This window comes from Gigantopelta aegis, chromosome 4, assembly GCF_016097555.1.
Source record: "Gigantopelta aegis isolate Gae_Host chromosome 4, Gae_host_genome, whole genome shotgun sequence".
NCBI classification, from domain to species: Eukaryota; Metazoa; Mollusca; class Gastropoda; order Neomphalida; family Peltospiridae; genus Gigantopelta; species Gigantopelta aegis.
Window position 1 is genome coordinate 109,264,626 of NC_054702.1, and position 14,143 is coordinate 109,278,768.

The 14,143-nt window shown below is 36.1% G+C and overlaps 1 protein-coding gene across 1 annotated transcript in view; it reads right to left on the reverse strand.

Moving 5' to 3' along the window:
* Positions 1-1,838: 1,838 nt before the first annotated feature.
* Positions 1,839-14,143, reverse strand: part of LOC121370167 (thyroid adenoma-associated protein homolog) — a 69,261-nt gene continuing 56,956 nt past the window's right edge. Inside the window, exons 36-39 of the mRNA XM_041495281.1 lie at positions 11,882-11,954; positions 7,435-7,591; positions 3,446-3,693; positions 1,839-2,970 (exon numbers count right to left, since the gene is read on the reverse strand). Coding sequence (XP_041351215.1) covers positions 2,269-2,970; positions 3,446-3,693; positions 7,435-7,591; positions 11,882-11,954 — 1,180 coding nt within the window. The 3' untranslated portion in view covers positions 1,839-2,268. The remainder of the gene's footprint in view (positions 2,971-3,445; positions 3,694-7,434; positions 7,592-11,881; positions 11,955-14,143) is intronic.

A 14,143-nucleotide genomic window follows, 5' to 3' on the forward strand; every position in this document is an offset into this window, starting at 1 on the left:
TCCGTTTTGGTTATTAAGAAACTCGTGGGAAAATGCCAGTTTGACTATTTCAACATTCATGATAGTTATGAGCCAACTTAGTTATGTCTTGAAATATTTTTATATCTCGTAAGTATTTTAATAATTCGTTACTGATATCATGTAAGCAAAGCAATAAATTACTTATGTATCCAGTAACGTAACGGCGAGATTAAAGATAAGTGACAGAGCGAGGGCCATATTTTATACACGTATATATATCATATAAATAAAAACAGCGTGTTGATTGTGTTTCCCCAAGTTATACGATATATGGAACCAGAGATAAAAACTGATTTATAGGCCATTATCAGTTACATCACCGTTCTACAAAAACAATTAGTTAATTTAAAGTTTAGTTTTTGTTCTTAAAACCAACACAGCTGAACTATCTGTGTTGTTATCAGAAGAATGTGTTTTAAATGTTTAATCGTCAGTGGTTAGTGAGAGAAGTCAACGTATGGCCTAACGCCTCTCTATGGGGCAGGGTCTAGGTCAGTAGTGTGCTCCATTCAGATGCATTTCTCATAGGGTGGAATAATCTCCAGGAACTAATTCACTAATTGACCCCCCCCCCCCCCTCCGTCTCAACCAGTAATATACGACTTGTTTATCAAAGGCCATGGTATGTGCTGTCCTGTAATCTTGGTGAACTAATTCTCTAATTAGATTTTTCCTATCTCAACCCATATCATACTTGTTTATCAAAGGCCACGGTATGTGCTGTCCTGTAATCTTAGTGAACTAATTCTCTAATTGGATTTTTCCTCTCAACCCATATCATACTTGTTTATCAAAGGCCATGGTATGTGCTGTCCTGTAATCTTAGTGAACTAATTCTGTAATTGGATTTTTCCTGTCTCATCCCATATCATACATGTTTATCAAAGGCCATGGTATGTGCTGTCCTGTAATCTTAGTGAACTAATTCTGTAATTGGATTTTTCCTGTCTCAACCCATATCATACTTGTTTATCAAAGGCCATGGTATGTGCTGTCCTGTAATCTTAGTGAACTAATTCTGTAATTGGATTTTTCCTGTCTCATCTCATATATTTGTTTATCAAAGGCCATGGTATGTGCTGTCCTGTAATCTTAGTGAACTAATTCTGTAATTGGATTGTTCCTGTCTCAACCCATATCATACTTGTTTATCAAAGGACATGGTATGTGCTGTCCTGTAATCTTAGTGAACTAATTCTGTAATTGGATTTTCCCTGTCTCAACCCATATCATACTTGTTTATCAAAGGCCATGGTATGTGCTGTCCTGTAATCTTAGTGAACTAATTCTCTAATTGGATTTTTCCTATCTCAACCCATATCATACTTGTTTATCAAAGGCCATGGTATGTGCTGTCCTGTAATCTTAGTGAACTAGGTTTTACCAAAGGCCATGGTATGTGCTGTCCTGTAATCTTAGTGAACTAATTCTGTAATTGGATTTTTCCTGGCTCAACACATCATACTTGTTTATCAAAGGCCATGGTATGTGCTGTCCTGTAATCTTAGTGAACTAATTCTGTAATTGGATTTTTCCTCTCAACACATATCATACTTGTTTATCAAAGGCCATGGTATGTGCTGTCCTGTCTGAAAAAAGTGCATATAAAAGATCCCTTGTTGCTAATGGAAAATATATTAGGTTTTCTCTATGACTATATGTTAGAAGTATCAAATGTTTGACATCACTGTGCTCTAGTGGTGTCATTAAACAAAACAAACTTTTAACTTTTGTTTTACCTCACACCTCTCTACTAACCTGTAATACAACTGCTAACCAGCCTTGGAGTAAAAAAACTTAACTAATAATTCATCGTAACCAGTAAAATCTTTTATTTTCTTTGGAAATTTATAATGTGATGTACATGTAAAATGGGCTTTCATTTTGAAACACCTGACAAAAAAAGACAAAAAGAGAGCATGTTTGAGTCACCAGTGTACATTTTTAGAATCGGTGGTCCTAATATGGTTAGTCTAGTGACAGAAATTAAACACTTCTGGTACATAATTAAAATCTATGATTGTTTTTGTTAAAAAGATAATGAAAACCATTTGAAGAGAATTTTAAAAATGAGTTGGTGTTGGAATCATGTAGTATTATATGAAGATGTTCAGTTCAAGTGACATAAACTTAACAATTAATATAAACAAATGAGAGGCCATAAAATCATATAGATTTTATTAAGATCACAATGGTTTTGCAATGATTTACAGTGTTATGATAATGTAGCTGTTAACACATTCAACATTATAAGCAGCCATCTAGGAATGTATGGGATGGGTCACACCTGGAGTTTACAGCCTGCTGGAGTTGGTCGTGAAGAGATTGGAGGGTTCCAGACTTGGATATGTGTCTTGTACATTTCACAACAGTGGCTGCTATCAGAAGGGTCTTTAGACTGGATTCAAACACAGCAGAGTCTGTGAAAGGTGACACAGGACTGATTACATCCAAGTCATTTACCTTGACACAGAAATACTCCAGCAGATCACAAAACAAGGCTTCAATACACGAATCATCCGGTTCCGTAACTGCTTGTTTTACAGTATCACCTGTTTGAGCTGCCTCTACAGATGATTTCCTCATAGAATGATCCACTGATTCATGTTTTATTTTTATTCCTTTGTCTTCCCTTTGACTTGTATCTCCAGAATACATACTGGTAAAATTGTCCACCAATTTCTGATCTGTACTTTTGCCTTTAACCTCCATTTGACTTGTATCTCCAGAAGACTTCCTGACGGATTCATCTTCTGATTTCTGATCTGCACTTTTTTCATTATCCTTACTTTGACTAGCATCACTAGAAGACTTTCCAGTGAAATGACCATCACAACAGAAAGCTTGCTGAGTCACCTTCTCGAGCTGCTTTGCGACCAGCTGTACAAAGAGAACATCTTCTCTGTATGTGTTGATTTCCCCTCGGTCAAACAGCCTCTCCTCCTGGTGCTGAATACAAAAACAAACTGGTTTCACTTGGGTTGTTAGACAATATCACAAACATAATGTATTTAAGTATATTTAGTTTGAATGAATGATACTATTTTAGTAAGATAGAAAACAACTCTGGTCATAATAATAACATCCATTAATATCTGTGAACTCCAGGGTGTGACCCATCTCACACATTCCTAGATGACTGCTTATAATGTTGAATATGTCAATATTATCATTAATACAGGTATTAATATCTAATATATTTTACAAGCTAAATGCAATGAAGAGAATGCTTCATTGATGATATTCACCAATTTTCTATAACAGACTGCAATCTTTGGAAAATTCAGAGGTTGTGCTCATGACATGCATGCTGGAAGTATCAATTCTGATGGCGGCTTTTCTCAATAATTCTATACAAGCAAAGTGATAACCAAATGAATGTGCAACGTTAAGTACCTTGTTACTATACATTACTAGCACCTACCTCACAAGCAGAATCGCTCTTCTTAATCCATGTTATCAGTGTACTCATGCAACCCACTTTGTTTCTGCCTCCATGGATGTCCACCATCTTGGCTAACAGGAGTTTCAAAACCAGCGTAGGCTGTACGTCTGTCAGGTGTGACCGGCCGTCCAGGACTAGGACAATGGCAGACGTCACATCTTTCACTTCCAGATCATCTTCCTGCAGCAGGCTGACGACGACTTCCCACACGTCAAATGTCAGACAGTCTGAAAATAGGTAACAGACAATGGCTTAACAGTAGTCTCAGAGAAAACAATCTGAAGCAGAAAATTAAAAATTAGTTTGTTATCAGAATAAAAATGTGATGATATAACCGATGTTAACACATACAGCCAATTATGAATCAAGGTTCAAGAATAATGTCATGGGCATACAAATTTATCCCATAAAATATTAAACAATTATTTGTAGGTACCTTTTTCTACACATTAAAATTTTCAAAAGATTGTTACCTCTAAAATGAAAATTTACTGTCAATAATATAATATGAAACTGATTTATTGAATAGCAGAACAAATATATAATAATTCTGTTAAATTAGGATATATTATATAAAAAAATTATAATTCTGTAATAATTAGGATATATATGGTAGTTATTATATCATCAAAAAGAGAAAGCTTACAATTTTCATTAAGTTAAAATGATTTTGACACCATAATTAGCAATGTCATATAGGTACGGGTATTTAATTTACTAATCTGAATCATCAATAAAAAATTTAAGCCATACTGAGTCATTTTTTTAAAATTCAGAAATATAATTTATAATATATTTTATTTTACCTGTCAGGACAAGCATTAATAAGAACTATTCAACTGACAAAAAAATACATGACACTACTACTGCAATATGTCGTACAGATTTAGCATTCTACCTGATCGCTGCTGTTAGTAATGTAAACACAGAGAGAGATTAAGGTAGTGGACAGAATGGAAACACTTGTCCAATCAACTCCCAGCTGTTCCTGCTCGTTTCAGACAGACATTTGTACATTATAATTAGTGGCCTTGCATTCTTTGCAGATATATCTTTAATTGAACTGTCAGTATGAAAACATGTTTTGGGTGGTGTTTACATGATAAAGACTAATGTTTCCCTGCTTGTCTATAGATGTTTATTTTTTAAATTGACTTGTCAGTATGAGTAATGGCAGTCCGGTTGTGATGCGAGAAATACGACAAAGATACGAAGAAGAATCTAAAAAATCTGCCTCTGTCTCCGCGCAGCTACATCAGGAGTTTGCGCTGTTCCGTATTCTACAGGTTTGATCATTAAGAGCTCAAGCAAGTGTACCTAATGTTTCTCACACACATAATTTGTGGCTTGCACCTGTGCACAATATTTCAACGGATTCCGTGGAAAAACTACTTGCCTCTGTAATAAGATATGTTTTCACTTGAACTTGTTAATAAATTGTGACTGACGAGTTTTAATGATCTTATCTGATGTTTGCTTTATTTACACCGCTTCACAAATGAGAGAACCTCATTTCAGCATAACTGTGGCGTAAAGAAGATAAAGTAACACTTTCTATACAAAACATCAAAAGTTTTCACTTTTTGCTTCATTTAATATCACCAATTAAATCTTCATAATAAATTTGCTGACTTTTTATTTTGTTTACACCTGGATGATTAAGAAATCTAACAAAATGCAACAAAATGTTCTTAAATAAGTAAACATGTAGACAAATTACATGTTCATTTACATGACATTGATTACATTTGCATTTTCAGAGAAGAGTAAATATTGAGGAGTATCCAGTGACCCTGTTATAGGTTATAACCACATGACTAAGAGTAGTTGTAGTGATGGCTTGAGTAGAGAATACATGAACTGATGAAGATATAACATTGTAATGGATATACAGATAATATCTTTTATGTCCATTACTTGAATGTAGCTAGATGGTTGGATGGATGGATGGATGGATGGATGGTGGATGGATGGATGGATGGATAGATGGATGGATGGATGGATGGATGGATGGATGGATGGATGGATGGATGGATGGATGGATGGATGGATGGATGATGGATGGATGGATGGATGGATGGATGGATGGATGGATGGATGGAGGGAGGGAGGGATGGATGGATAGCTAGATGGTTGGATGAATGGATGGACGGATTGATTGATGGTTAGATGGTTGGATGGATGAATGAATGGATGGACGGATGAATGGTGGATGGATGGATGGGATGGATGGACGGATGAATGGATGGATGGATGGATGGATGGATGGATGGATGGACAAGTGAAGTATTAACATATTTCTGTCCATCCTTCCTTAACAAACCAACAAAAAACCCACAAGAAACTAAAAACTAAACAAAAAAAAACCCACACAAATAAACAACAACCATACTAGAGCAGAAACATGGATAAGAAACACATTTTAGTATCTAATTTTTTATAACCATCACACTGAATTACTATCTTTCAGTGTAGCTATTGTTGGTCATATTAGATCCTTTGATATTCCAACCAGTGCTTCACACTAGTTTACATAAATGTGAGAAAGTTAAAAGACCAGCTAATGATTTAACAAAATGCAATTGGGTTTTATTCTCTTTCAAACTCTAAACTATGTTTCTCAGTGTTACAACTAATAACTTACATTCTGCTATAATTCATAAAGCGTTGACATGCTGTTAAGCATCTATTTTCTCTTTTTTCATAAAGATAAAACATTTGCTTATCTCACAGAGCAAATGTTTAGACAAAAAAAAGACCACCACTGTTGTGCGAGTTCAAAAATATTATGCTGCATGCAAATGCAATAAACACATTAGAAAAGATTACTGCGATGAACGGACGTCTTTGTTAGATATTTGCCGATGTGGTTAAACCGGCCTGATTTAGTTGTCACATTAACATCTTTCTCCTTCACCATGTACCTCAAACATAAATGAAGTCGTCGTTTTTTCTCCACCTGAGACGTCAAATAAAACAATTGATTGTGTCGCATACGGCTGTCTTGTCACTGACTGACAAATGAAAGCTGTCCGTCTTGTGTAAATGCACTGACAAGTGCCGGCACAAGCAAACAGCTTCAGTCGTAATTCTCCTCTCTCGGCTAATATATTGGGGGGAGAAGGAAGAACCGCTTAAAAGCTATTTACAAAGCGTGGTGCTAGGCCGGCAGCACAGACATTTGAGAAATGTGGGAATAAATGGGCAGAAGTGAAGATCACTAGAAACAAGAGATAAATACAAAATGATATAATACATGGTGCCCGATGTCGATCAGTTGTAGAGCTGTCGCTTGAGGTATGATGGGTTTCAGGATCGACACCCCTTGGTGGAACTGTTAAATTGTTTCCCATCCCAAGAAGTGTCACGTTCATGGTATACCAAGGTTGTGGTATGTGCTGTTCTACCTGTGAAAAATGTTCACCATTCTCTTCTAATATGAACTGCTAGATTTTTCATAATTTGTTTTTCAACTTTATGGTGAACCAATTTAAACCTGCATTAATATAGGCATTGTTTGTGGATAATTCCTAACACTGGAAATGCTGCAAATCACCTTGTTGTTTGGTAATACCGGTAATACTACAAAGTTTGATGAAAATTGGATAAGAAATGAAGTTGATAGATGTCGTAATTTGTATTTTTTAGTTCAGTGACCTTGACCTTTGATACCGAGAAGTGAAACACAAATTCTTTCCAGATAGGTGTATCATTCTATCCCTGTGTGTGACATTTTACGAATGACTGATGTACGGGCAAGGTGTTACACCCCTCGATGACTTGTCTTGAGACGATAATAAATATTGTTTGAACAAACAAATATGCAAAGCCAATCACATAAACCTAAAATAATATGAAGCACAGAATAGCTGAATGACGACAACTAATTTACGATGTGTGCTGCAACAAAACACAATCATTAGTGTCGCATTAATCATATGTATTATGTAACAAATTTAAAAACCTACCCAGTACATTGTTAGGATCAACAAGAAGGCTGACCGCGTTATCTTGGATGGCTTTAGCACAGCTCGTCTGTACGTGACAACTGTGATCGGACTGACTGTATCGTGAGATACACCGACACCACTCGGTGAGATACCGGTATAACTCACAGCTTCTCACCTACCAACAAAAATATAACAATAGTCATTATTTATTATTATTACTTAACACAGTGTGATCGGACTGACTGTATCGTGAGATACACCGACACCACTCGGTGAGATACCGATATAACTCACAGCTTCTCACCTACCAACAAAAATATAATAATAGTCATTATTTATTATTATTACTTAACACAGTGTGATCGGACTGACTGTATCGTGAGATACACCTACACCACTCGGTGAGATACCGATATAACTCACAGCTTCTCACCTACCAACAAAAATATAACAATAGTCATTATTTATTATTATTACTTAACACAGTGTGATCGGACTGACTGTATCGTGAGATACACCGACACCACTCGGTGAGATACCGGTATAACTCACAGCTTCTCACCTACCAACAAAAATATAACAATAGTCATTATTTATTATTATTACTTAACACAGTGTGATCGGACTGACTGTATCGTGAGATACACCGACACCACTCGGTGAGATACCAATATAACTCACAGCTTCTCACCTACCAACAAAAATATAACAATAGTCATTATTTATTATTATTACTTAACACAGTGTGATCGGACTGACTGTATCGTGAGATACACCGACACCACTCGGTGAGATACCAATATAACTCACAGCTTCTCACCTACCAACAAAAATATAACAATAGTCATTATTTATTATTATTACTTAACACAGTGTGATCGGACTGACTGTATCGTGAGATACACCGACACCACTCGGTGAGATACCAATATAACTCACAGCTTCTCACCTACCAACAAAAATATAACAATAGTCATTATTTATTATTATTACTTAACACAGTGTGATCGGACTGACTGTATCGTGAGATACACCGACACCACTCGGTGAGATACCAATATAACTCACAGCTTCTCACCTACCAACAAAAATATAACAATAGTCATTATTTATTATTATTACTTAACACAGTGTGATCGGACTGACTGTATCGTGAGATACACCGACACCACTCGGTGAGATACCAATATAACTCACAGCTTCTCACCTACCAACAAAAATATAACAATAGTCATTATTTATTATTATTACTTAACACAGTGTGATCGGACTGACTGTATCGTGAGATACACCGACACCACTCGGTGAGATACCAATATAACTCACAGCTTCTCACCTACCAACAAAAATATAACAATAGTCATTATTTATTATTATTACTTAACACAGTGTGATCGGACTGACTGTATCGTGAGATACACCGACACCACTCGGTGAGATACCAATATAACTCACAGCTTCTCACCTACCAACAAAAATATAACAATAGTCATTATTTATTATTATTACTTAACACAGTGTGATCGGACTGACTGTATCGTGAGACACCACTCGGTGAGATATATACAGAACCTCACATAAGTAGTTTTCGCTTCCTATTTATTGCTCAAGTTTATTTTGCGCAAGAATACATATATGCAGGTATGTTCTCTTTGCAAAAAAACTAGTGTAATAAATAGAAAGCGAAAACAACGTATGCGAGGTTCTGTATTTATTACATACTTTCTTTTACTTTTTACAAATTGATTTTCAATTTAACGTCATAAATACACTTTCATAAATCTATGAACAATCCTCCTTTCATGGATTTACTTAAAGTTAAGAATTATACTCTGTGGCAATCTTGTGTAATGTTTCAAATACGATGTGATGTAATTTGTAAATCATTTATGACATCAGTAACAACGGCGCTAACTCCAGTAAAAATAAAAAGGACTTCCCCATTTACAAGTTCCGGTCCAGATTGCACATATGTGTGATTCAAGATAAATTTATCACACAGTTTGAAAATGTCTTTATCACTATAGTAAGATTGAATAGGTATGTAATAAACTGGTATAACGTTCAGCTTCTCACCTACCAACAAAAATATAACGAGTCATTATTTATTATTATTATTTAACCATTTGCCAAATTCTCTGAATGATTTAGGTAATTCATGGACTACATACAGTGAAACTCCTCCAAACAGAACACTCACGGGAGGAGTTAAAGCACATCGTCGGCTATTGGATGTCAAACATTTAGTAACTGTGACATATAGTCTTAGAGAAGAAACCTGCTAATTTTTCCCCATTAGTAGCAAGGGATCTTTTATATGTACCATCCCACAGACAGGATAGAACGTACAGTGTCCTTTGATGTACCAGTCGTGGTGCACTAGCTAGAACGAGAAATAGCCCAATGAGCCCACTTATTTGACCAAGTAAATAGTCTGGTTTTAAGAGGTGTCTGCTTTAGAGAGGTTCTGTTCTGTACTGATATTTAAAAAGGGACCATGAAAAACAACTGTGTTTTCAGAGAATTCAGGTTTACCAAGGGTCCACTTTTGAAGGGTTTTACTATACAATACAAACATGTATATATATATCCAATTTACTATGGCAGCAGATTGCTTTTAATGATAAAATAAAACTATGGGTGGTACCTAACTTTTGTGCAGGTGTATAACTTAATCCTCTGGAATATTTGACATTTACCAAAACAGTCACATCTTCTAAAAAGGCCACTCTCTATAAGCACCACCTGCTCACAAGAGACACTTCTCAATCTGTCTGGGCCCCGTTTTTTTAAAGCGATCTTAGTGCTAAGGTCACCGTAACTGCATAAATATTCACTTACGGTGAATTTAGTGCCAAGATCGCTTGTCAATAATTCTCTGTATTCCAAGTTGTATATACTGACCACCTGAACTTAGCTGACACGTTACACTTTTACTCGACAGGGTTAACCGTAGCACCACTATCTACTACTGACAACTAATTTGACTAATTATGCCAACCAGTTACAAATAATAAATCTATTTCTGTTCCGTGTTAAAATAATTTTGTTTATAACTTCACATGAACATAAATTGGAAAGCTGATAAACATAATCATCGTTATCAAACCAACATATCATTCCCAGTTATCTCGTCCCTGCCCTAGTGTTTATTAATCCCACACCGCTTATCTCCCCTTGTTTTACATTCCTCATTGCTAATGACCATCCCCAGGTGGAGTGAGCCACCCCCCCCCCCATCTTGGGTTTGTTAATGTTTACAGCTGACACCCCCTCCCCCATGGCCCCATCACCAGTACTGCCATGGCAAGGTGTGTACATGACAATCAGACACCAGGCAAACTGTAATGATTTGGTAACACAGTAGACCTCAAAGAAATATTTATTCAAAACATCTGCTATTGGCCTAACAAGACCTCCAGCAATGTACACATGGAATGGAGGCTGGTGCTTGCTGGTGCTTGCCATTCAACAGCCAATCTCATTAATTAACAACTTAGTTATTTAGCTGTGAGAGGCATCGAGGAATGTCTGACAACACGGCAGTCAATTGGTGTAATTAACAGCTACTAAGTCTCTATCAGGTGGTACAGTAATTGTGAAAATTGGTCTAGAAACCACAACTACTGCCACAGAGGTTACTCCTTCTAATTAGCAGCAAGACATCTTTTTACCGGATTTATGAGAGCGAAAAAAAAAAACCTTGTTAAAATTTCCTTTAGACTGTCATGTGGAAATACTATTTTAGATACATTTATAGATTTATCATTCAGATTAAATAGACCTTTCCATATAGGCTGGAATGGGAAATAACCTAGAACAGAGTGTTGTATCATTGATGTAAGCATGCAGTTTTACCAATAAAGTATCAAACATATATTTATTTATTGAATACAGTATTTACATACATGCACATGTGTGCGCACACACACAGTCAAACCTGTTCTAGTGACCACCTGTATTAAGCAGCCACCAGTGTTACATAGTTACATGTCTGATATGGTACAAACAGACCTGTACTCTGCATCCACCTGTTTTAAAGGCCACTTTTTGATGCTCCCTCAGGTGGCTGCTTAATGCAGGTTTGACTGTACATAGATATACACACAGAGATAAACATACAGGCATGTAGTACTACACTGAATATTTACATTTAACTTCCATTAGCTACATTCAGTAAATAGTAAATAATTGAAAAAGATATAAGGCTAACTGTTGTAATCCGTAAAATGTAAAAATAAGGGGGGAAAAAAGAAGAAAAAAAGTATAAAAAAAAAGTAATTAAAAATGTGCCAAACACTGACACCTGCAGGAGATTATTACGTTGTGAGCCGTCTGACAATTTCTCATCACTCCGGCCGTATCTGCAGCAGCCAGTCTGCACAGAGATGTCTATCAACACGTCTGTCAGACAATAACCAATTCCATCTGCGCCACTAGGTGGCAGCACTGTGGGCTGACTCACCTGCGTCAGGTGCGAGTAGACTGCAGACAGCGCAACTCCCGAGAAGTCGATGATGGATGATTTTACCTCCGATCTGCAACCAATGAGAAATCAACCTAAAGTAATTCTTCTACATGGCAACAAGCTGGGACGTCAGGTGTCAGAAACTATTACAGAGGTCATTTGCTATTTTTTGTTTGTTTTCTCGCATCATGTCATATTATATAAACAGTTAGAGAATGTGTTACGGGTTATGTAAATGGTTATGTTGTGCAGGTATTTTTCTTTATTAATAGTAACATTTTGACAATTTGATGAAGATGTATTTTAACATAGGTGTAACACCAGAAATTATCAATACAATAGTGGAATGACTTTAACAAATATAAAACAAAATCTAGAAAGGCTCCTTGACTTTTAAATCTATATTTGTAGCAAAATTAATATAGGCCTAATATTATTATATAATGACCTAAATAATTTAAAACTTTAAGTAAACAGTTTCAAATGACAATAATTCTATTAAGATAAAACTTCTCATCAAGTTTGGTACAGGAACTTAATATTATTATGAATATACAAGTTAACTTTTAAATATTTTTATACAAGGAAAACCCCCCACAAAAAACTAAAATCAATAACCACCGAAAAAAACAAAAACAAAAACAACCCACAAAAAAATACACACAAAATAAAAGAAAGAAAGAAGTGTTTTATTTAACGACGCACTCAACACATTTTATTTACGGTTATTTGGCGTCAGACATATGGTTAAGGACCACACAGATTTTGAGAGGAAACCCCCTGTCGCCACTACATGGGCTACTCTTCCGATTGGCAGCAAGGGATCTTTTATTTGCGCTTCCCACAGGCAGGATAGCACAAACCATGGCCTTTGTTGGACCAGTTATGGATCACTGGTCGGTGCAAGTGGTTTACACCTACCCATTGAGCCTTGCGGAGCACTCACTCAGGGTTTGGAGTCGGTATCTGGATTAAAAATCCCATGCCTCGACTGGGATCCAAACCCAGTACCTACCAGCCTGTAGACCGATGGCCTGCCACGACGCCACCGAGGCCGGTCACACAAAATAAATCCACTCTCATTAAATTTGTTTATACAGGTTTCTACAAATAGAAACATCTATATAACATAACATAAATAAATGTTATTTAAAAACACTTTAAAATTTAGCAATCACTGAAAGCAAAATAGATGATTAATTATTAAAATCAGTAATTAACAAACTTAGAAAATTTACAATATTTACTGTAACTGGTGCATTACCACAAAAAACATATAATGACTTTAACATCACAAAATATTATTGGTATGGCCGTACTAAAAAATTCAGTAATACTTTATGCTCACTAACATTACATGATTTACAGTGTTGTCAGAACTCCACACATACCATGTGAAACTTTGCACTGAAGACAAAGTGTGCGAAAGCTTTACTCCCAGCAACTTGATGGTTCGGCATGGAAACTCCATTATTGTGAATCAGTCAGAGGTTAGAGTTACCGGCATGTCAGCAATGTGATGGGAAAATATGCTGGGAAATGGCAAGCTTTTCACTTCTCAAAACTAATCTCTTAAACATTTGTCCGTCTCATTAATGATTTACAACCTTGTAGGCAGGAGAAGTTTTAAAAACAAATATATGTATTTTATCTCTAATTGAAACAATCTCAATAGGTTAACCATGCGCAACAGTGCCAGCAACCAATAATTGAAGAATGTTTTCTCTCCAACCAATAAAAAACAAAGAGGGAAAATGTTGAATATGCTGTTTAACAAGAGCAGACAGTTTTGCAATTACTGGAATGTATAGTTGTTTGTTGATTACCAGGATGTTTATTGACATGTGTGCTATACAGAAAACATCAGATCAAATAACAATCAAATTGATTTTAGAGGTTTTTATTTGTTTAATGGGTAATAATACAGAGTATGTTTAAATACAATATTGTAGCCTCCTTACTCCCACACAGCAGTTGTTTTTACAATCACAAAGCTTCGTCAATAACCAGTGCTAATTTAACATATCTTATGATGAAAATTCTGTTATTATAGTACAACCTGCAATGTTTGTTTCACCTCGGGGAATGGAGGTGGGCAGTGGGTGGGAGGGGTGGGGGTGTAAGAGAGGTTCGAGGTGGAGAGGGGTTGTATGTAATTCAGTAGTAGAGTGCTTGTCTGAGGTGTGATGGGTTGTAAGATCAATCCCTCTCAATGGACTCAGGTTTTAGATCAACAAATGATTTGCAACTGGTACAACA